This window comes from Schistocerca americana, chromosome 4 (genome assembly GCF_021461395.2).
Source record: "Schistocerca americana isolate TAMUIC-IGC-003095 chromosome 4, iqSchAmer2.1, whole genome shotgun sequence".
Lineage (NCBI taxonomy): Eukaryota > Metazoa > Arthropoda > Insecta > Orthoptera > Acrididae > Schistocerca > Schistocerca americana.
Window position 1 is genome coordinate 465,061,963 of NC_060122.1, and position 24,242 is coordinate 465,086,204.

Consider the following 24,242-nt stretch of genomic DNA (forward strand, 5'->3'; position numbering starts at 1 on the left):
GAGAGTCAGTTTGATGCTGATATGCTCAGTTGTTTAATGGTGTCAGCCAGAAATGCCATGTGATCAGCTGAGGCAGGGCAGTGTGAGCACTAGTTTATAGAAGCTTTAGCAAGTCTGTTTGGACAATGAGGACACAATCATTGTGGCAATATGTTGTCGTAGATTTTCCAGTATATGTTGAATCTTCTTCTTTTCCTATACATAAATTTCTACTGTGTCACCATTGCCTCATTACCATAAGTACATTTTTTACTGAAGTCCTAAATATTTTTGTAATCCCAAGTTTTTTTAAATTTCTTTTCCCAGGTGAAGGAACCTCAGATTCTATAGTTCAGCAGATTTCTCTGAATCACACCAGATGCTAGGGTGGGTCAGGACCCTGTCAATTTCCTCTGTCCTTCCGCAGTCTGACCTTGTGCTTCTTCTCTGCTGACCTAATCATCAGTGGGACTTTAAAAACCAGTCTTTCCCCCTTGTAGAGTTTGGAAGTAATTTAGGGAAACAACAACTATTACTGTTCCCAATAAACTGGGAGTATGGATTCATGTCCCAATTTGGCATAAATTTTCGTTTGTCATGTCTTTACTGACGTCATGTCATGTTATTACACCTGAAATGATTTCAACGCCGTTCACTCCAGGTGTTTTGCTTCAGTGAATTCAACTGTACTGAAATATTTCTTTGTTAAGATTAGTCAACTGATCTTTAAGAGTTTGGTGATTGTGAGTTATTAACTGTCTTTTTTTGCAGCTATTGGAAACATTAAAGCAAATTTAATGTGTCATTTTGACTTCAGGAAAGCCAAAGAAAAAGACCAAACGTGCACATGCTCCCCTGCAACCACTAACACACACACACACACACACACACACACACACACACAGGCTTAATGGAACATACTACCAGAGAATGAAACCAACACCAGAACAGTGACAAAGCTCCACAGCGGAAAATATTAGAGGACTGCTTGGACCTTTGCTGCTTCAGACAACAATCTGGTTCATTTGCCTTCAGTCCATCATATTATATATTTAAATTTAAGAGAAGAGTAACAGTTTAGGCACTGATTTCAGTCCATCATCTACATGAGAGATGTGCTGACAATGTTGTGTCTGCTGTTCCAGAGCAATAGTCCGTGTTACATCATAAGGCAAGAACAGCTGACACTGCTTTGCTTCAGTCATCATCTTTAGATGCAATATTGTGCCACTGCAACATTCTGACATATATATACTGCATGGCAAAATAATTAAAGATTCAGTTTGAAGTGAAATATGTTTTAGTGGCAACTTAAATGGGTCAAGCAAGTTTAGGAACTCTAGTGGAAAACTGATGGACTTATATGCAATGACTACACCTTGGAATACGGCAAATATTTGAGTCTGTGTTTCAATTAGGTCCCCCTTTGCAATCAGTTCAAATTGCAATAGTGTTGTAAACCAGCAAGATAGATTGCATCTATTAACTTCACAATGAACATCTCCAGGTTACAATAATTGGACAAAATCTTATCTCATGATATGTACTTGCAAATCTTTTCTTGAGCACTCTCATGTCTCAAATGTGCTCTTATCTGCTCGTTCAAACTAAGTTTTCACACATGTTTTCTCAAAAATGTATGCTTCAAACAATGTATAGACTCCACTGGCTGGCGTTGACTTCGACATGATGGGCAGTCTGACAAAGGCCTCCACAGAGAAGCACCAGACCTCCTCTCATGTGACTGTTACTTCCTCTCAGTACTCTCAGTGTGATGTCAAGGACCCCCAAGAGCTTTTTCATGAATTATGGCACAGTTATTCCATGTGGTTAATTTGCATGTCTTGAGCATCTCTTCCTGTCCACTTGCCTTGCTTATGTTGCATGCGGGATTTTCTGTCCAGTAATGTCAAGTGGTAACTTAAGTGTAGAAGGGGCCAGCCTCCTCCTTCCATTAACACAGCTGCAAATCCTGAAGAGGGGATAGCAAGAACTACTTAACCTTGGGCTCTAATTTTAACTACAATCAATTTATTTAAAAACATTTTCCCTGTTCCCTTGGATGCATCAAGAATAATCACACCATTTTACTGTTTTCGCACTTGAGCCCCAATAATTTGGCAGGGTTTTTTCCTGGTTTTTATTTAAAGTGGTATGCTGTGAACTTAAATCTGCACTATCAGATTCTCAACATTAATTACTTTTCTGAATGTCTTCTAGGAAAAAAAAGGGCAGACTTTTGCTGGTCCCTTAAACAGACATTCACAGCATATCTTGTTTTGTTGCCACTCTGTTTGATTTTATGTTCTTTTTCCTTACATCACTTTGTTTCTTTTTAATAAAAAATAAAAGTCCTCCACCACAGTTTCTGTCTGTATGTTCAGGCTAATTTTAAGACCTACCATTATGATTTTGATGCAGTTTTCACTGATACATAGAATGGTTCGAGGAAGGTTTGTATACATTATTTATTATGCTAAGTAATTATAAGTGTAATATATGTATTGTTATCTGTTCCATGTATAACTGGCATTTGGAGAGACACCTTGTGGCAATGATGGGAGCTATGATCTGCTCAGTTGCAGAGGAGGCATTATCTTCTGTGAAGAAACAGCCTTCACAACTCTAGAGAACAGTAGAGCTTGACCTGAATCTGTGTTGGGCATGGTGGTCTAGTTGTCAAGTGTGTACATGATGGAAACTGATAGGTTTTAGGATCAAATCTCAGAGAGATGGCAGATTTTTTTAGTATGCCTTTTAACCTAGCATTCACATCTAAGTGATTTGGACATGCACCAGAAACAACAAATGGTTTGAATTCAACGTTACACTGTAGGTCCCCTTGCCCCTGTTGGATAACTGTGTAGGTTAGGAACACACAAGTCACTGAAGTGGTGTCCAACTGGAGACTTCTACAGGTATCTGAGCCATACAAAATTATTATTACCAGTGTCTATACACCTATGCACACCTTTTCTCTATATACATATTATAAAGTAAAGTGTCCCTCTGAGTTTTCCATCTGTATGCGAAGGCTATTTTCATTAACTACTGTAGGGATTTTGATACGTTTTCCACTAACACAGAACTGATTTACAAGGAAAGTTCATGTATACCATTATAAACAAGTCGCTTGGCCATAGATACTTAGTGCTAATTACGTGACGCCTGGGCAGGGTACTGGTAACTCAAAATGGGGTACTAGTTCAGATTGTCCAATGATGGGGAAGGAATTTAGTTGCATACTTCTGAAAGGAATTCTAATGGTATTCATTGTAATCAATTCAGTGAAATCCAAATGTAAGTGGCTGGACAAGGATTTAAATGCAGCTGCACCTGGACATGAGTTCAGTGTCTTAACCATCTAACCAATTGTGCCAACTTGCTTTATCATACAAACTGGAGGAAGCTCACTGTAAAGCACCTTTACTGACATTTTATCAACAAAATATTTTCATCCTCATAGCCCACCATTCCCCCATCTGTCATTAGATATGTGCAACATTTGCACTTAAGAGATTTTAATGTGTAAGCCACTTCAGAACCTTGCACATTTCTTATCCTGTGTAAACATTATTAACATTCATTTCTACATACACATCAATACTCTGCAAACCACTCAATCGACTGTAAAATGCATGACGGAAGGTATGTCCCAATATACCAGTTATCAGGGCTTTTTCTATTTCCTGAAGCACGCGAGGAATGACTGTCACTATGCTTCTGTGTGTGCTGTAATTAATCTAATCTCATCCTCATGATCCCTGTGGGAGTGATACACAGAGGATATGGTATATTCCTAGTCGACTTTCGTAGGATAGTTTACATATATCTTCAACTGTCTGGCAATTCAGTTTCTTCTACACCTCTGTGACACCCTCCCACGTGTCAAACAATTTGTGCTGCCTTTCTCTGTATACATTTAACATCCCCTGTTAATCCTATCTGGCACGGGTTCCACACACTGGAGCAAAATTCAAGAACAGGTTGCACGAGTGATTTGTGAGCTATCTCCTTTGTAGACTGTTGCATTTCCCTAGTATTCTACTAATAAACCGAAGTCTGCCACCTGTGTTACATGCGACTAAGCCTGTGAGATCATTTCATTTCATATCCTGACAAAGTGTTACACCCAGATATTTGTATGAGTTGACTGATTTACAGCTGTGACTCACTGATATTACAGTCATAAGATACATGTTTTTATGTTTTGCGAAGAGCACAATTTTATATTTTGAACATTTAAGGCAAGTTGCCAATCTTTGCATCAGTTTTAAATATATTATCAAGATTCGACTGAATATTTGTACAGCTGCTTTCAGCCAGTAGTTCATTATATCTGTGATAAGTCCACAAGGCCATTACTATACAACATTAACAGTAATAGTCCCAACACACTTCCCTGGGGCACACCCAAAGCTACTTCTATATCTCTCCATGACTCTCCATTGAAGAAAATTAATCTGCTGTTTCCTCCTTACCAAAAAATTTTCAGCCCTGTCACAAATTTCGCTTGATGCCGTATATTATTGTAGTTTTGATAGTAAGCATAGATGCAGCACTGAGTCAAATGCTTTTTGGAAATTGAGTAATACTGCATGTACCTGACTGCCTTGAGTCTAGGCTAAGTCATACGAGTTAGGTTTCACATGATCAATGTTTTCAGAACGCTTGGTTGGTATGAAGGAGGTCATTCTGTTCAAGGTACCTCATTCTGTTTGAGCTAAGAATATCTTCTAAGATTCTACAAAAAACTGATGTCAGGGATATTGGTTGGTAGTTTTGTGAATCCCTTCTGCTACCTTTCTTGTAGACAAATGTAGCATGTACTTTCTACCAACTGCTGGCATGGCTTCTTGTCTGTGGGATCTATGATGGATTATAGCATAGTTAAAAATAGAGTCAAACTTAGATGCAATGTCATTAAAGAATCTGTTATGGATTCCACTGGCCTCTGCAGCTTTGTTCAATTTTAATGATTTGAGCTGGTTCTCAAGACCACTGACATTAATATATACTTCATTCAATTTTTAGTGGTACAAGGATGCAATTGTGACAACTCTCTTGATTCACTCTATCCCAGTCACCAGCCTGATGGAACTGAATAAAAAACTAGAATTAGCTGAAAGTACAAAATATTAAAAAAAGAATCAAGTTACATTCTCTTAGTGCAAATACATACTCTATAAAAGATTGTCTTGAAATATCAAAAAATGGAGGTAAGCATTTCTGCTTTTGTTTTCTTATCCTCAGTCTGACTTTCTGTCTCAGTCATGAAGGACTGGATGCTAACTTTGGTGCCACTAACATCCTTTACAATATTTACCCTCTTTTTCTTAAGACATGTAAAAGAAATGCATTACATACTGGTTTTGTTTAGTATGATACACAATCATATGATCTACTCTCTTAATGACTATGAACACACTAACTGTCGTCAAATATAACAGATGATGTTGAATAATGCAAGCTTTTCAGTCAACAAAAAAAAAAAATTCTGCACAAGGTTTACAGATTATTTTTAAAATTCCTACCTTAACTAGTTCTGAAAAGTCTTGAAACAACTCATGAATATTCTTCACTTCTGATTGAAGAGCATCATATGATGCAAGGCATTCTCTTTTCTTCTCTAATTCTTCTTCTGCAATACTGACTTCAAATTCCGCAGTACCACTGAACACATCCTGAACATTGGTCTCCTCCTCTGGTGAACTATCAAGACTAGAAAATCTCCTTGGTGAACACGCAATAGGCGAAAGTTTTTTGTCTACAAATATGCAAAAAGAACATTATATTAGTGCTTGAATCATATGTAACAGTACATAAAGAACAGACAACTTTCACCCAAGCATACCTGTATAGTCTTCTATAGCACTCAAAGCATTTTGCCGCGCAACAGCTACGGAACGATCAAACTTCTGAATATCTTCATCTCGTACTTGTAAACGCAAAGCATCTATTTCAGACAGTAGAGCTTTCAGTTGCTTTACCAGCCTTGTAGCATTAATCTGTTCTTGATTCACTCTATCCCAGTCACCAGCCTGATGGAACTGAATAAAACACTAGAATTAGCTGAAAGTACAAAATATTAAAAAAAGAATCAAGTTACAGTCTCTTAGTGCAAATACATACTCTATGAAAGATTGTCTTGAACAGAATTAATGCAGAATGATTTCCATTTCGTTATCAAATGTATATGGGTTTGATGATGGTCAGGGGGACATTTTGCTGAAAGTTTTAAACTGGTAAATTTATTGTTAATTTATTTTTACACTGTCGTCTACATTACAAACTCCTTGTTAACAACGAAATTTTTTTGTGGGAAATGATTCTGTATAAGGTTTTGGCTCAAAGAAGGCTGTGGTACTTCTAATGGTGTTTTCAAGGTAGGTATTTAACACTATAAATAGTAGTATATTAAATAAACTGTGTACAAATTATTTTGCGTATAATTTGAACTACAAAATAAAATAAGAAGTATGTATTATGGTTCTAATGGTGTCAAACTACACAAACTTTATAAAGAGGATATTTACTTGCAATGTGAGTGAGATTTTTTTTTTTTTTTTTTTTTTAAATTGGATTCTTCAAAAAATATCTAGCAGTTCTTAGAACTTATGATACACATTACTTACATAGAGTTTTAGCCTTCTAAAATAGTTATTGAATGATATACAGCAAATTGCAATTATGTAATATGTGTGACACTATATTAACAATAGGGAAACAAACATTATTAGTTATGTTTTTGTTGGAGTTCTACTGCAAAATTTGATAAGAAAAGAAAATTAAACAACTATTTTCTCTCCTCAGCTAGCAAGATGTCATCAACTTCTGCTTCCACTGCAAGAATGAGAAAAATGAGGCAGCAACTTAAAGATGAAGAAATGAAAAACAATAATAATAATAATAATAAAACAACAACGATAATAATAATAAAACAACAACAATAATATTCTTACAAGAATGCAAATCCTGTTGAGAAAGCCACAGCCCACGCACAAAAAGCTCTACCATATTCACCAAGAAAGCAGGTCGATGTTGTTAAGAAACTGTTTGGAGGTATGTTGGAGATGTTCCACTCACTGGTAGTAAACGAAAAGAATTAATCACTACTTCCAACCAATTTGATGGCACTACTGTCTCAACTGTACAAAAGTTTTATCCAAGAGATGATATAAATCACCAAGGACCAGGAATGAAGGCTGTAAAATCTATTCATACTCCAGATGGTTCAAAAAAGAAACTGCAAGTCAAATATATTTATATTCTTCTCTGAGTGAAACATGTACTGTTTTTGTTTCTGAATATGGCAGAATTGTTGTGGAGAGCAGATTTGCTGAACTTAGGCCTAAACATGTGCTTCTGGGTTCTCAAGTACCACATAACATATGTTGATGTAAACACCACGAAAATTTTATTTGACATTTTAAGCAAAATTGTTCCGGCGTTTCCTACATACTCAAACTCTTATTTAAACGCATTTTTATGTGAGTCACCTAAAGAAGACTGTTCGACTATGAAACGCAATGGCTGTAATGATTGTCAGCACAATTTGATGGAGAAATGTGTTATAAATGCTGAGGGATGTAACATCAACTGTTCCTGGCAGATAGGGAAAGAAGAAGGCGTCTTATCAGAGTGGCACAATATACAAACATCAAAAAAAGTTTTGCATCAGCCCGGTTCCCAGAACTCCTGAAGACTGACATTGACTGTGGATATTGTATCATAGACACAGTCCATTTAACAGTTGAGAGATGTCACTTAACCAACCCAAATATGCAAACAACTATGCACGAGCAGTGCGAATTAGACAGATGGGATCCAACAGCCGATCAGTTCCAGTCATTCCACCAGGAAGGAGGTACACGGCTCGTGTTATCTGTAGTTCAACCATGCCTAGACAGTCAGTACCACGGGTTCGATCGCGTCCACGGGAAGTGTCCAGGCATCTCAGAGTGAACCAAAGCGATGTTGTTCGGACCTGGAGGAGATACAGGGAGGCAGGAACTGTCGATAAAATGCCTCGCTCAGGTCACCCAAAGGCTATTACTGCAGTGGATGACTGCTACCTACAGATTATGGCTCGGAGGAACCCTGACAGCAATGCCACCATGTTGAATAACGCTTTTCATGCAGCCACAGGAGGTCGCATTACGACTCAAACTGTGCGCAATAGGCTACATGATGTGCAACTTCACTCCTGACAGCCATGGTGAGGTCCATCTTTGCAACCACAACACCATGCAGCGCGGTACAGATGGGCCCAACAACATGCCGAATGGACCGCTCACGATTGGCATCACATTCTCTTCACCGATGTGTGTCGCTTATGCCTTCAACAAAACAATCATCGGAGACGTGTTTGGAGACAACCCGGTCACGGTGAATGCCTTCGACACCTGTCCAGCAAGTGCAGCAAGGTGGAGGTTCCCTGCTGTTTTGGGGTGGCATTATGTGTGGCCAACATACGCCACTGGTGGTCATGAAAGACACCGTAGCAGCTGTACACTACGTGAATGCCATGCTCCGACTGATAGTGCAACTTTATCAGCAGCATATTGGTGAGGCATTCGTCTTCACGGACGACAATTCGCACCCTCATCGTGCACATCTTGTGAATGACTTCCTTCAGGATAATAACATTACTCGACTAGAGTGGCAAGCATTTCTCCAGACATGAACCCTATCGAACATGCCTGGGATAGATTGAAAAGGGCTGTTTATGGATGACGTGACCCACCATCCACTCTGAGGGATCTACACCGAAATGTTGTTAAGGTTTTGGACAATCTGGACCAACAGTGCCTTGATGAACTTGTGGATAGTATAACACAACAAATACAGGCATGCATCAATGCAACAGGATATGCTACTGGGTATTAGAAGGTATCAGTGTGTACAGCAATCTGGACCACCACCTCTGAAGGTCTCACTGTATGGTGGTACAACATGCAATGTGTGGTTCTTATGAGCAATAAAAAGGGGAGAAATTATGTTTATGTTGATCTCTATTCTAATTTTCTGTACAGGTTCTGGAATTCTCGGAACCGAGGTGATGCAGAACTTTTTTTGACGTGTCTGCAATTTCTTTGTTTCCATCTTTCTGGAGCATTGTTTTGTGAAAAAAGAGCAAACAAAACTGTATGCCAAAGAAAGCAATGGTTTTATCTCCCACTGCTAAATCTGACACTTTTGCATGTGGATTTTTCTGAAAATTTTACTTTCTCTGTACAGAACAAAATACAGAATTCTCATTGAGTGCAACCCAACCACAAGTCAGTCACAAGTCTGTTAAACGCCTTTCCATAGTGATACTGTCTGATAACTTTAGCCACACAAAGAAGACTTTGATTGCTTACAAGAAAGGCTGCTTGGAGAGATCCATTTGAGGCCATTAAAATCAGTACTTGATCAGAGGATCCCGGATCACAGTTCACGAATAGATACATGGCAGCTAGTCGCAAAGCACCTCAAAATAAATTTAATTTGAAGGAAATAATGTGGAATTATTTTGCCACTTCACAAGGGAAAGGTCCTGTAGATTGCACTGGCAGTGCAGTGAAGAGGCAAGTTAGAGCTCAAATTTTGGCAAGAAAATGTCAAGTTTTTAATGCAAGACAATTTGCAGAAACAGCCAACAAAATGTCATTTAGAAAAGTGACTGAAATGTCTTAAAATGATGTAGAAAAAAAAGAAACAAAATTGTGAATTTAGACTCTGTTTTTAAAAAAGCACCGATAATCAAAGGAATTAAAAAAATGCCCTTGTTCTAAAAAATACACTGAACACTTATACTTTGTCAAAGCATAGTGATATGGAAAAATAGTTACCAGTCAGAAAAGGCAAGGATTTCCAAAAAATAATTATTAGTGTAAAATTTATCGTTCTGGAGCTACAAGAAAAGCATAGTATCTACTGTTATGCTGGAATCTGTCAGTCTTCAGTTGATACTCTAAGACCACATTTCTATAAAGTTTCTATAAAGGGTAGAGAAGAGTAGATCACACATCACTGTCAATGATGGAGATACATCATTTGTACACAATGAGCACATTTGTGTGCGTCTTTAGAGATCCTGAACGGGAATGCTAGGGCAGTAGAATTTATAATAGGCTTGGTGTCGAAGTTGATGCCATTTAATTTGGTTGCTGCAGGATCTGATATGTTTATAGGTCGAAATATTAAGTATTAATGTTTCTTCTCTTGGTTATTTTTATTATATTGCTCGTAATAGCATATAATGCCTGCATTGCCCTTAGTTCTCTTGATTATGTGATTTGAGTGACACATATTAAACAATTCTGCACATTTCACATGAGATGAATAAACCTTCATTTAATTCAGCTGTGTTTCATGGTGATTGTGGAAGAAAAAATAACTATATATCTAAAGTTATTCATGGTGGAAAATATCTGATTAGGTTCAAAAAAGATTTTTTGCTGTAAAGTGAGCGACAATTCAATTTTTAATATCTTTCACAATGACGTTCATGCAAATTACCAAACCTACGTAAATTTTATAAGTAATAATAAATGTCACCTGACATTTACTTTAAGTTCATTTACATTTAAGAAAACTACCAGCCTGTAATGCGAGTGACAGTGGAATGATCCATAAACTTATTTAAGTCTCACCTTCTGAATATTCAACTTATGTTTTTTGAGTAGATCAACATGATGAGGTATTGCGACTTCGTTGAATCTGTTTAAGTGTATTTCCACTCGTTTAAATGTCTGTTTCGAAGTGACAGGCGAAGTGTCACCCATCACAAAAATGTTATTTTAATTGCTTCACTTAGTTGCAATGCAATATTTTGTTTTTCTATAGATGCACGCTCAAGAAAACATAATTAATGTCGAACAGATTGATCAATTACAAGCTTTAAGCAAACACGTACACGTAAACACAACACTAAAATGCGCAGAAAACAATGACTACTGGGCTTTTGTTGTTCAAACAAATTTTTGTTTTATACCTGGTAAGAAATGAACGATTCCGATTTCGTCGCAGTCGTTATGCAAAAGCCAATGAGCGTCGAAACTGTACAGCTGAGTGTTTCATCTTTGGTATCAGAGATCATCAGGTTTCTGTACCATATACGGTTGTGCTGCAGCTAAGCTGTTTGAGGAAACCGACACTAATAATCAGTAATTAAAGTGAAATTAGTACAACCATTTGAATGTCTTGTCGAAGTGCTTAACGTCATGTTAGGAGGTGGTCTTATCAGTGCATTTTTAAGGTTACAATCAGCTATTTACTATAACAGTTTCCAGAAACATGTAGTACAGCGCATGGCTCTAAAAGATGTATCCGAATTATACATATTTATTTTCTTTTACTGTTCGCTGATGAATTATATATTTTCTTACAGGTTGTCCGTGTCCAGCGTCGCAGCGAGGACCCATTTATCAAGAAATATAACTACGCTAGCAAACCCGCTGTTCATCAAAGCTACGCCTTGTTTGTTGTAAGTATGGTATTTCATCATTTTAAAATACATATGCATCCTCATTTAAGTTTCAGAAATTCCAGGTACCTAATCTATTATTTCGACGTTCACGTATTTTCAGAGGGGTGTTCTAAGTCTACTCAAGTGTCAGAGCTTTTTACTGTAAAGTACTACAGTCAGATAACAGCAATGGAGACAAAAGCCGACGATGAAAAGCCAAAATCTTATGCAGGCATACCTGAAGCATCTTTCGTTGATGATGTTAGTGCCTATATGGCTCTGGAAGAAAACAGTGGTAATGTAGATAAAGTTCTACATAAACTGGAAGAACAACACAGCAAATACAAGCTGATGGAATGCAATCTTTTAACAAAGAAGCGTCGCCTCAAGGCACAAATTCCAGATCTGGAGAATTCCCTCCAGATGATAAAGTTATTGGAACGCCAACAGGAAGCAGATTCAGAAACTATAACACAGTTCCTTTTGGGAGAACAAGTTTATGTCAAAGCAAGAGTTCCACCCACAAAGCAAGTATCATTGTGGTTGGGAGCTAATGTGATGTTAGAGTATCCCCTGGAAGAGGCACGCCAGTTATTGAGCAAGAATCTCGAGGCAGCACGCTCAAACCTAAATTGTGTTAATCATGATCTAGACTTCTTGCGTGACCAGTTTACCACAACAGAAGTCAACATGGCCCGTGTTTATAATTGGGATGTGAAGCGACGGCAGGCAGCTAAAGGAGTCAGTGCATAATTTTAATGAATAGAGATTGAAGCATTTACTTTTTGCATATTGGTAACAGCTCTCCGCTTGTAACATATATTAAAAAAATTCTAATACTGTACAGATTCTTAAAGTTGGTTACAATTGTGTTTTGTCTTATTGTAGAGTTATCTGCCCAAATTTGCATTTCAAAATAGTCAATGTTTCATTATCAAGCTGTCCACATTATTGAAATCAGTGTTACACTGTACACCCCAGACATTTGACCCTCAAATAAAGTCTTCAAGTGAAGTGTGAGAACTTCCTCAGTATTATAAAAATGTTTTAAAATATAAAACTGCTGCTTATTCTTGTCATCTGCTACAGATAGTATGAGAAGTCTGTAACGTGTACCTTTGAAAGTTAATGTTTTGCCATTTAATTTTGTTAAATAGTCTGATAGACTTAGTTTCTTGTTTTTGATATTGAAATCATTGCGTGCATCTTTCTTGTGATATTTTGCGTAGAAAATATGTTGTGAATTTCTTCTCTCCACTAAATTATTTCATTTATTGGTAACCATAATAAAAATATATTTATAGGTACTTTACTGTGATGTCTTTTATTCTGTTATTTTTTACAATATTTCTTTTAATAGAACATAATTTATTAATGACTGGAATGTTTTAGTATTCTTTCCATTATATGCTTTTGTCAGTGCCAGTGCATATTTGCTTTCAGCCTAAATTGCTTGGCTGTTTTAAAAAATGGCTAAAATTTTTAACTGCATAGAGAAACACCACCAAATGAATTTTACTATGTGTCGTACTGTGTTTGAAATATTGTCTTCAGTTTTGTTTAAAGTTTTCATCTCATTCCACAACCACCACCCCCTCCCCCATGCAATATTGAGAGCAGATTTAGATATTTTCACATGTTCCTATATGTGGTGTACTAATTAGAGAAGCATATCCCTGCTCTTCTGCTCACATATCTTTTCTAGTCCCTTTCTGTTGCCACACTCCTGTTCACATTTCAGTAATTTAGATTCTCACACTGCAGTGAAACTGTTGTATTTTGCTGTACGTAATGTCTGGCACTTGACCTCCTAACATGTAGCATGTGCGTGTTAATTAAATGTTTCCTGTATTTTTCATATTAGTTAATTTTGAAAGCTGACAGCCTAAAGATAAATTGATATAAATAAAATCGGAATTTACAGAATGTACCCTACAGTTTTTGTTTTCTGGAAATGTTTGTTTTTCAGTGACTACATATTTTATAATGAAAACTCTTTGTGTGAAATAGTGTTGCCAGCTCCATTATAGAGATTAAATGATTTGTAGTGTTTTGTTACTGTAGTGTAATTTTGTCTGAAAAACATTGTGTTATGCACAATATGGTGCTTTGCAAAGGACGAGGTTAGGTAAAGATCCGGAATGCTTCTAAATCTGCTGTTAATTACTTTTGCACTAATAGTATTTATTTGAAAGTAACTTAAATTTTTGTTCGTGCTGTGCTCTCCAGGTGTCTGCTTAAAAACATGACTACGAAGAGAGGCAACTGACAGAAATAATAATCACACAGTAGTCTACATATTTGTGTTGTGGAAGTCTGTATCACTCAGGGATATCTTTATATGTATAAAATGAGGTAAAACTAAATATGTACTGTCAAATATTTTACAAGCAGTAGGATAAAGAAAAGAGAGAGTGTACATTTTTTGGAGTAGACAAGATAGGTTGCTGATGCGACTACTTACATAAATACTGTAAAATTTCTCTTTTTTTCTACTTATTGTAAAATATTTGTTGGTACATATTTAGTTTTACATTTATTTACATCTGAAGATGATTGAGTGACCAAAACATACAATCTAATTAAAAATGTGTTGCTGAAGTGGAGCAATAAATAATAAGTTAAATAGAAATAATATTAATTTGCATGCTTGCACCAAAACTATTATACCCAGCAAGGTTATGCAGTGGTTACCACACTGAACTTGTGCTTGAAATCCCTGTCCAGCCTCCCTGATTTAATTACCCTGTGGTGTCCTTAAATCACTTAAGACAAATACTGGGATGGTTCATTTGCAAAGGACATCAGCGATTTCCTTCACCCTTGCCCTATCTGAGCTCATGCTCCATCTGCAATGATCTTGTCATCAATGAGATGTTAATCTTTCTTGTTTCTCTCCTCCAAAGAATTAGAACAATCATCCAGGTTCAGATTTTTTGAGGTATAGCTAATTTACCTCAGACATATATTAGTAGTTGGAGGACTCTCTCTTCAAATATCTCATACATATTTTTTCTACATGACTGAGAAAACTGGATTCATCTTGAAGCATTTCTACAAACGTAGGAAGTGAAAAACTAGTAAGATAAAAGAATTGCTTAGGGTCATTCCATGTCAGTTCATCCAGGGGCTCCAGCTCATAGTCTCAGATTTGACTGAAATTCAGTACACTAATTCTACCATGTGTGGAACACTCGTGTACAAAGTATTAGTTTCCCCTGCCAATTAGTTCCAGAATTATGTCTTGTGAAAGAAAGTGGTGTGACCTGGTAAATTGCAACCCGCATCTGGCAATCTATCTTCAGACCCAACTTCAGGTCTTAATAACTTTGGAACTATTCTGCACAGTCCAATGAAATTTTTACAACCCAGTAACATCCATTTAGAGAACACACTCCACGAATCAAAACACCAACAAGATATTTCCGAGGGAAAATAAAAAATTCCAATATGTGATTAAAAAGAATGTAATATGTTAAAAGGTACATATTGTAGGTGCCCTCTATGCCAAATATAATTCACTCAAAAAGAGTATAAATTTTTTTTGTGGCAAGCTTAATGTGGCCTAGACACACACAGAACTCATCTTGCCCATATCAGTCACACAGAGTTACATGCACACAAAAATTTGAAAAACATGGATTTTCTAAGTGTGGTAGCACAAAAGGGACAAGTGATATCCAAACCAAATTTCAAACACTGCATAAGTAGGCCATAATATAATATGTGGCAAAATTTCAACTTGTTATTGCAAGGCATCTGTGTACAATAAAAGTTGACAGAGATGTATTTGGTTACGTTTCTTTTAACACGATTTAGCAAGTAATAGTTATGATGCAGACAGCTTCTTTCAGATAAAGCTGCAGCAATTGTTGGGAACCATTAGGCAACAGAAAGTTAAACAATGGTAGTTTTCAGGGACAGAATGAGTCATTGTTAGGCAGGAACAAGAAAGGAAACAAGCAACAATTACAAGTTACTCATGTTTTTAAGATTCTAGTTCAGACTGGTCAGTACTGTTGTGGAAAGTCAGTATGGAGGCAGAAGAGTGTACTAGTGGTGCTTTTTTTTCAAACAAGTTGCAGTATTGGTAGAGCACAAGCATCTGAATGTCATAAAACAACATATGGAACAAAATGTGACATTCGCTTTGTACCGTATGATCTGGATGAATCGGACCAAGATTTGTTGCTACGGAGATCCGGGATACACCCTGCGGGCACAATAAGTACAGTTCCAGTAAACTTTAGTGTTTGTTATCATCATATGAAAGTGTTTCTGGATAAGTATTCTTTCCTACAAAGAAGTTGCTTTGATCCATTTCGGATTTATAAGAAGACAGTGAAGTATAGCCTCAGAGAAATTGATATAAAATCAGTATTGAAAGAGAATCAGTGCATGGGACTTAACATGAAACCAGGACAAAAGTTATGTTCCAGGTGTGTTACACTGCTAAAAAATGAATATTCTGGTAATTTACATGACAGTGGCAAAGAGTATCAGCCACCTACAACCACAGCGGATGAACACTTAAATACTTCAGTGACTGCTCTGGTTTGTCTCCCATGAAGACACGCAATGTTGGGAAAAGAGACAGGCCCAGCTATGGTAGAAGAAAACTACAAGAAGCTCAAATGGAATTAAAACACAAAATAACTGACACACAAATGGTGGAAGAGGAAGAACTATCTGCTCCAAAGGAACAGAAATCATGCCAGAAATGCTCCGATTTGGACAAAATTGTGCCATATCCACTCTCTCTCCCCCTCTCCTCCCCCCCCCTCCCCCCTCTCCCTCCTGTCCAAAAGTGTTTGAATTCCATCCCTGCTTTGGTGTAGAAAATGGCGCGGTACTTGCCTTCACGCTCACCAGTGAGAAGTTGGAGAAAAGTGATTTCATACCACATCTTCTAAAATGTACTGTATTGCTAAAATCAGTCTTGATGTTAATGACTGCTACATTCTTATTTTTACAAATTTGGTAGGTTTTTATGAAATCAATAGATGACCAGTTCATTTAGGGGCAGCTGTTACATTTACTAATACGATATAGTCAAACCTTTGGAAGAATTGTATGGAAACGAGCTCAGCCTGTGGAGGTCTTCGCGCGTGTGCCCATAGGGTGAAAGAGATTACGTGCTTCCAGCCGGTGTCAAGAATAATGTCAATTATTCTTCTTCTGCCAGATATTTAATAAACTTAGTGTTGAGCAACTGTAACACGTGACATATGGCATCTGTAACTGCTCATTATAAAATGTGGTTTTACGTGTAGCTGAGGTTATTTAGTACTCATATCAATTACATTATTTCTGCTCCTGTTATAAGTTGGAGGAGCACAAAAATCTCTGCTAGCACATTTATCTTCTCCAGTACCCCTCAAATATTTTTGTTCCAGCAAATAAATGAGGTTACAAGCCGATGTAAAATTGATCTTCAGTGATGGTAGGAAGATCACTGAGCTATTGCTTGCCAGTAGTGTATTAACTATAATTCTCTAAAGATAACCTTATGTCTGCAGTCTGACAATTGAAAAATTTGAAGGGCTGTGCCCTGTCATTACTCTTTATGCTCATTACCCAGGTTCTTGTCAGGCAAATGACTTTTCCATTTGTAACATTCAGCTTAATGTCTTTGGAAACTTGGAACATAATCTTCAGCTGGTAATAATGATCATCCAGTTTCATGAAAAAAGGTGGTCCAGAATCTGTAAGTACCTGGAGAACATGATAATTGCAGATCAGATTTCGTGACATCTTGGCAACTGTCATCCAAGGAGGATTTTCATCTGCAATGGTCTCACCTCTGTGGATTTTTGACTTCTTTAATTTTCCTGATATCTGTAGCTGGAACTTCTTAATGGCAGTGGAGAACAACTGTGGCACTTAGGAGAGCAACCTCAATCAGAGTACAGTGATGGCCTCCATCCCATGGCTGGCTGTTCTGCAGTTTTGTAGTGTGCTTAAGACTGCCATTTTCTGTGTTGTCTTTGGGCATAACAGCTATGGAACACACTTCTTTCATTACAGTAATGTATTACATGCTCAAGGCATCGACAATGGACATTACTGGCATGTACTATTGAATATGCTGTATATAATTCTTATGGAACAGCATTCTAATTGTCAATGGAGCTTTTTGTGTCTGCAAGAATCTTTGATATTGTCTCATGATTGTGACATACGTCTGTGGTTTCCAGCTCCATCATTGTTGGTTTGCCGTATAGAGACTGGTGCCAATGATGGATGAACCTCTCTGTGACGGAGTTCTACATCCAGTGCTGCTATTTCTTTTCTGTTTTTGTGATGAACAGATGTCATAAAGCCTCATCTCTCTTCTGCCACCATTTGCCATATCATGATGGTCTTCCTCGATTGCCATTGGTACCACATTTGGAAGTCTGTTGAATGTCTCTCGGCATATTGGTTTCTGGTGCATGATGTTGAGGTGCTGGCACTTCTTGATTAAGTAATCTGCTGTGTGACATTCTCCAAAAGGAGCATTCCTCTCGCTCATGCCATTCATAAGGTATGATACTTTGATAGCTTTTGTCATATTTGATCTCGCTGTGCGATATAGCATCAGAGCGCTGTATATACCACTGTATGGTCTCCCTGGTGTTAACCTCTATTCTTCTGCTATGTAGGCCTGCTGCTGGTGTTTGCCAAATTGTTTCTTAGTTTCAGCCTGAAATTTGCCCCAGCACTTGAGCTTTCCCAAATTGTCCTGAAATCACTGCTGGGCTGTAACACCAGAGTAAAAGTAGTTGTTGGCAAGACTCGTTGTTCCACCTATTGTATTCAGCGATGTCGTCGAATCTATTGTAGCCATCATATTAGATCCTGGTGTCTCTTCCAAAAACTTCTCTGGATACTTGAAGTGAATCTGATTCATTGATTCTTCTATGTCCATTGACAGCTTGACATCGTTGTTATCTTTTTTGATGGTGGTTGTTGTTTTATTCTCCCAAGAATATTGGGCATTCATTGTGTTACATTTAAATATGGAAAGGGAGCCAAAAATTTCGAATGACCATTGAAACCAAAGCATGAGCTGTCACCTTATTAACCATCATATTCAGGAATCAGATTACACTTTTTGTTCTTAGAAGGGTAATTGGTGATGTGATCAGCACTGATGTCAATTTGATTTGGTGTGAGCTGCTTAGAATTTTAAAAATATTTTTCTTTATTTTATACTTCTTTCTCTTGTCTTTCATTCATTTTGTAGATTCTCATCTTTCTGCTTTCATTATTTTGCTCCAACCATTTCATTCATACTTACTAAAATTAATTTCTACATTCTTTTTTTGCTTCATATGTTGTGCATCCAGTTGTCTCAGTAGTAACTCCGATATTGCCATACCATTTAAGAGGTGCCACAGGTGGTTTGAACTGCTATCATGAGAAAATGCTTCAGCCTTTAAATAGTCGTACTTTTATTTTTCGTTCATTCATTCAGCACATTGATTAGATCACATTTTGAAGTGTGTGCAATCTGAAATAAATCAGGATATGTATTAAAGAAGGAGAGAGGCTATAATAATTAACTATTGTTAAACTGCCATAAACAACTTTTGTTTTCTGAGGCTAAATTTAACATGTACAAGTTACTGAGAATGCTGCTACTTCGAGAAAAAGCTGATGCTTCCTCAGTTACATTCAATATATGGTGTTTATCTCCTGCTGACAACTAAAGCTCTACATGATTGCACTAATATGTGTAATAGAGCAAGAGTCATCAATGTTTTGAAAGAATAGAGATTTGTTTGCAGTGAAAAATTTTTCTTGCCATTCAGCTAACAGTATTTTCAGTTACTAAGTGTAAACAATCATTTGTAGGAGTCACTAATGAAGTATGTTTCAAATTTGTTTTCAATTTTTAGTGATTCCTCATATCTTTCTTTATCTCTCATGGAAGCTGCTTCAGGATTTTAGCATAAGGATAAAGAACCCTACCCCGCATAAGAATAAAGAACCCTACCTCATCCCCCACCCTACTCTTTTGTGAACAGCTTGAAATAATGTCAAAATGTAAGATTTGCTGGTATCTAGTTTGCACAATATTGTTACTAGTCACTTTTACTGAATAAATACAATAATTTATGTACTTATTACCCATTATCTATGGATGGTGGTGTTCGGCATAGAGAATTATCTTCAATTGCATTTTCTGTGCAGTTATAGACTTATCTGAATAGCAGATACTTTTTTTTATTGCCATTGCTGTATTAATAAATCCCACTATATTTTTTAAAAAAATTCTGATAGTTTCTTAATGACAAGGGTAATGGGGAAATTGACATATTGTGAAGTATTTGTTAGAATACCTGCTTACTTAAACAGTTCGTTACGTGAGGCTTAAGGAAAGGCACATACAGTGCTTATTGGACATTTTCGAGCGACGGCTGCTTTGTGATTAAGTAGTCCTATGGAATTTCTAAATAGCCTTATTCTAGAAAGACAACTGTAATGAAGCAGCATATGAAAAACTGGCAGACTTAGTCCAATAGATATATAATATTTAGCAATTCTGTTTTTCCAATGTGCCTGTTTGTCACTCATTGCACTTTTCATATTGTCATTAAACATATAATGAGATATATGATATGAAGTTCTTATCACTCTCTTCTTCACTTGATTGCTTCATACAGGACTATGTTTAAATTATGCTCCATTTACTAAATCAATTACGATTCTAGTGAAATTTCGTGGACTGTTACCTTTTTGGCCCCTCTTCTTTGAAGAACTTATATATGATGCTTGCAGGGCATGATACGAAAGGGCAGCCTCTGAAATTTTAAATCTGTGTCTAACGTTTAGTTTCCTAATTATGGAGACATCATCTGAGCCTTTTTAGCCTCTGATGATATCTCCAACATCACAAGATGAAATGTTACAGACATGAACACACCTTAGACCATAGCCTAATGCCCATTTAACAAGTATTGTGAAGGATGCAAATTCTGAGTTTAGAAGCCTGCATTATGTAACTATGATAGAGCATATTTATTAAACTTAAAGCACTGTGCTTTATTTGTGAAGAAGAGAAAAACACACACACACACACACACACACTCGTCCTGTCGTCCTGGGCTCTTAAGTGGCTGACCTTTCCTCTTTATCCTTTCCCCTTTCTATCCTTCTCTCCTTCACAAGGCAGGAACAAATAGTTCTGGAAGCTAGAATTATGTCATCACTCTTTTATGTATGTGTCTTTTGATGTTTTACAATTTAATCATTAGTGAACTGAACTTTTGCAGTCACCACGAACACCTCAATAATCCATATTTCCTTTGAACATATTATTACCACACAAACTTGACTGAAAGCAAGGGGAAACTATAGCCATTATATTTCCTGAGGTTATGCAGCTGTACTGTATGGTTTTTATGATTATGCCATAGTCTTCAGTAAAATATTCTGGAGGGATGGGGACTATTCAGGAGGATGGTGTCATAAAAAAAAAAAAAAATCTTGTGGGGGGTGGTGGAGCCCTTAGTCATTTAAGGTTGTTAAGATAATTCGAAAAGTGAAATAGATGGGTTGTAAGCTAGGTATAGTGGAAGTTAGTGAAGTGTGGTGGCAAGAGGAACAAGATTTCTAGTCAGGTGAGTACATGGATGTCAACAAAATATCTAATAGGGGTTATGCTTGAGTGGATCAAATAAGAAAATACGAATGTGTTTGAATTACTTCATACAACATAGTGAACACATTATCATAGCTAACACAGGGACTAAGCCAAGATCCACCCATGTAGATTTCCTCCAAAGATGATGAGACTGAAAAAAAAATGCATTAAGAATAAAAGAAATTATTCAGAACATCAAGGGAGAGAAAAAAAAATAGTGTTTGTGATGAATAGGCTCTTGTGGATTAGCATATTCTTCTGCCTACCGCTTTAGTTTAATCATTGCAAATTTTTGGTTTAGCATCTTGACTGTCATGAGGCCGCTGCCAAACACAGCAGAGGTTTTAAGGTTCATACGTGATGCTGGCTGACACATTCTACTCTACATTTAGCACTATATGCAATGTAATACTGAACATTTATTTGTTAATTTGCACTTCTTGATTGAGTTTATGCTGGTGTACAGGAAATCATGAACAATATCTTGTTCAACATTATACTGGAAGAGATCTGCAGACAGTAGAAGGCTTCAAATAGATTTATATTATATTGTGTCAATTCTGTCTCATAATTTCATATAATTCTAAGAAGTATTTTAAACTGCAAAAAATTTCCTGGGGCAGAAGTAGGCTCTGTAATTTATTTGCTATTAACCACAGATTAAAAGTGAAGAAATTGTAGAAAGACAGGAAATTACAAAGAAAGGACATGGATAAGTTGAAAGAACCAGAGGTTATTGAGTATTTAAAAGGGAGCATTATGCAACCATTGCCTGTAGCAGTGGAAAGGAATAAAATAGAAAACAAAAGGTTGGCCTAGAAAGACAAAATAGTGAAGGCAGCAGAACGACTACTAGACAAAAATACAAGACACTGTAGATATCCTTATGTAATGCACTGTATATTGAATTTAATTATTAAAAGGAGATAATACAAAAATAAAACAGTCAAAATGGAAAACAGGTGCCCAAAAAATTGACACTGGCAGAAAGAGCAAAATGTGGAAGCAGGAATGGTTCAGAAGAAATATAAAGCCGTAGAGGCATTCGTGACTGTGACAGTTAAAGAAACTGTTGGGCTAAAGAGAGGCAGCCGTATGAATAACAAGAGCTCGAATCCAACCCAATATTAACAAAAGAAGGGAAGGCTGAAAGGGAGGAGGAATATATCGAAGGCGTATACCTAGGAAAGGAACTTGAAGACAATATTATGGAAGGGGAACTAAGGTAGGTGGCTTGATAATACTAGAAAAGTTCGATAAAACAGTGAAAGATGTTTGCTGAATCATGGCATCTAGAGTAGATGACATGCAATAACAATTATTGAGATCATTGTGAAATCCGGTCATGATAAAACTATTTGACCTGGTATGCAAGATAAGTATGTAGGACAGCTGAAATGCCTTCAGATTTCAATAATAATGCAAGAATTCTATTTCCAAAGAACACAGGTGTTGACTGGTGGAAATATTACTGAACTATCAGTTTAATAAGTCATGGTTGCAAAACACTAAAATAAAATATTAACAGAAAAATGGAAAGACTGGTAGAACCTGACGTTGGGGCAGATCAATATGGTTTCTGTAGAAACGTTAGTGCACTTGAGGCTATGCTGACCCCCACAACTTCTCAAAAAATGGACTGGAAAAAAGGCAAACCTATCTTTATAGAGAGAACTTTTCACAGTGTTGATGATAATACATTCTTCAAAATTCTGAAGGTGGTAGGGATAGAATACTAGATATGAAAAGTTATCTACAAGTTGTACAAAACCATGCTGCAATAATAAGAGTAGAAGGAAATCCAAGGGAGGCAGTAACTGAGATGAGAGTGGGATATCGTTGTAGTTTATACACCCTCCCCCCCCCCCCCCCCCCCCCCTCCCTCCTTGTTATTCAGTCTGTCCACTGAGCAAGCAGTAAAGAAAATCACAGAGGAATGAGGTTTGCCAGTGACATTGTAATCCTGCCAGAGGTAGAAAGTACTTTGAAGACCTGTTGAAGAGGATGGATATTATCTTGAAAATAGGTTATAAGATGAACCTCAACAAAAGTAAATCAAGTGTAATGGAATTCAGTCAAATTAAATCAGGTGATGTTGAGGGAATTAGATTACGAAATGAGATACTCAAAGCAGTAGATAGTTATTTGGGCTGTAAAATCACTGATAGGGCAGAAATGTAAAGCTTATAACATGTATACTTGATTTAACAAGAAATTTTTCTGAAAAAGAAAAATATAGTAAATTTAAGTGTTAGGAATATAGGGAGTGAAAGTATATCTACAACTAATACAGAATCCAGACTGCAGTTGTAAGAGCAGAAAGACATGAAAGGTAAGCAGTAGTTGAGTAGGTTGTGGGACAGGGTTGTAACCTCTCTCAAAGTTATTCAATCTGCTTAGTGAGCAAACAGCAGTAAAGGAACTCAAGGAGAAACTTGCAAAGGAAACTGAAGTTCAGGAGGAAAAAAAAAAAAAAAAAAAGAAGAAGAAAACTTTGTGGGTTGCCAATGAGATTTTAATTCTGTCAAAGACAGCAAAGAACTTAGAAGAGCAGCTGAACAGAATGGATAGCGTCTTAAAAAGAGATTAACATCGACAAAAATAAAACAAGGGTAATGGAATGTAGTCGAATTAAAGCAGGTGGTACCGAAAAAGTTAGATTAGGAAACAATGAAATTGTAGTAGACAAGCTTTTCCATTTGGGCAGCAAAGTAACTGATAATGGCCAAGGTAGAGAGGAAATAAAATGCTGACTGCAAATATGAAGGAAATCTCTTCTGAAAAAGAGAAGTTTGGAAACATAAATTTGTTACGAAGTCTCTTCTGAAAGTATTTGAAGCATAGCTTTTTACGGATGTGAAATGTAGACAATGAACTATTCCGACAATAATATAGTAGAAGTATTGGATGTGTGATATTACAGAAGAATGCTGAAGATTTGATTGGTTGATCAGATAAATAATGACTGTAAGCTCTGTATGTACTGCAGGATCTACCATTAGCTGTTACAGTGGTACATTCTCTATTTAAGATAGTTGGGATTTTGGTTGACCCGTAGGATTGTGAGGACAGTAGTCACCTCTATCACTGTCTGTTGTTACTGACTGCATAGCTACTTATCAAGAGTAAGTCATATAGGCACAGTACTTATACAGTCTGATACAGTAGCGCTTTCAA

At 36.8% G+C, this 24,242-nt stretch overlaps 2 protein-coding genes across 3 annotated transcripts in view; one reads left to right on the forward strand and one right to left on the reverse strand.

Moving 5' to 3' along the window:
• Window positions 1-10,954, reverse strand: part of LOC124612992 (syntaxin-17) — a 38,175-nt gene extending 27,221 nt beyond the window's left edge. The window contains exons 1-3 of the mRNA XM_047141537.1: window positions 10,620-10,954; window positions 5,834-6,029; window positions 5,514-5,746 (exon numbers count right to left, since the gene is read on the reverse strand). Coding sequence (XP_046997493.1) covers window positions 5,514-5,746; window positions 5,834-6,029; window positions 10,620-10,751 — 561 coding nt within the window. The 5' untranslated portion in view covers window positions 10,752-10,954. The remainder of the gene's footprint in view (window positions 1-5,513; window positions 5,747-5,833; window positions 6,030-10,619) is intronic.
• A 92-nt stretch (window positions 10,955-11,046) lies between these two features.
• Window positions 11,047-24,242, forward strand: part of LOC124612993 (prefoldin subunit 3-like) — a 49,634-nt gene continuing 36,438 nt past the window's right edge. The window contains exons 1-3 of one of the 2 annotated variants that reach the window (XM_047141540.1): window positions 11,179-11,224; window positions 11,357-11,452; window positions 11,556-13,360. In XM_047141540.1, the coding sequence (XP_046997496.1) occupies window positions 11,624-12,187 (564 nt within the window). In that variant the 5' untranslated portion in view covers window positions 11,179-11,224; window positions 11,357-11,452; window positions 11,556-11,623 and the 3' untranslated portion in view covers window positions 12,188-13,360. Of the gene's footprint in view, window positions 11,225-11,356; window positions 11,453-11,555; window positions 13,361-24,242 lie in introns of those variants that run through there. The other variant, XM_047141539.1, reaches the window with a different exon arrangement.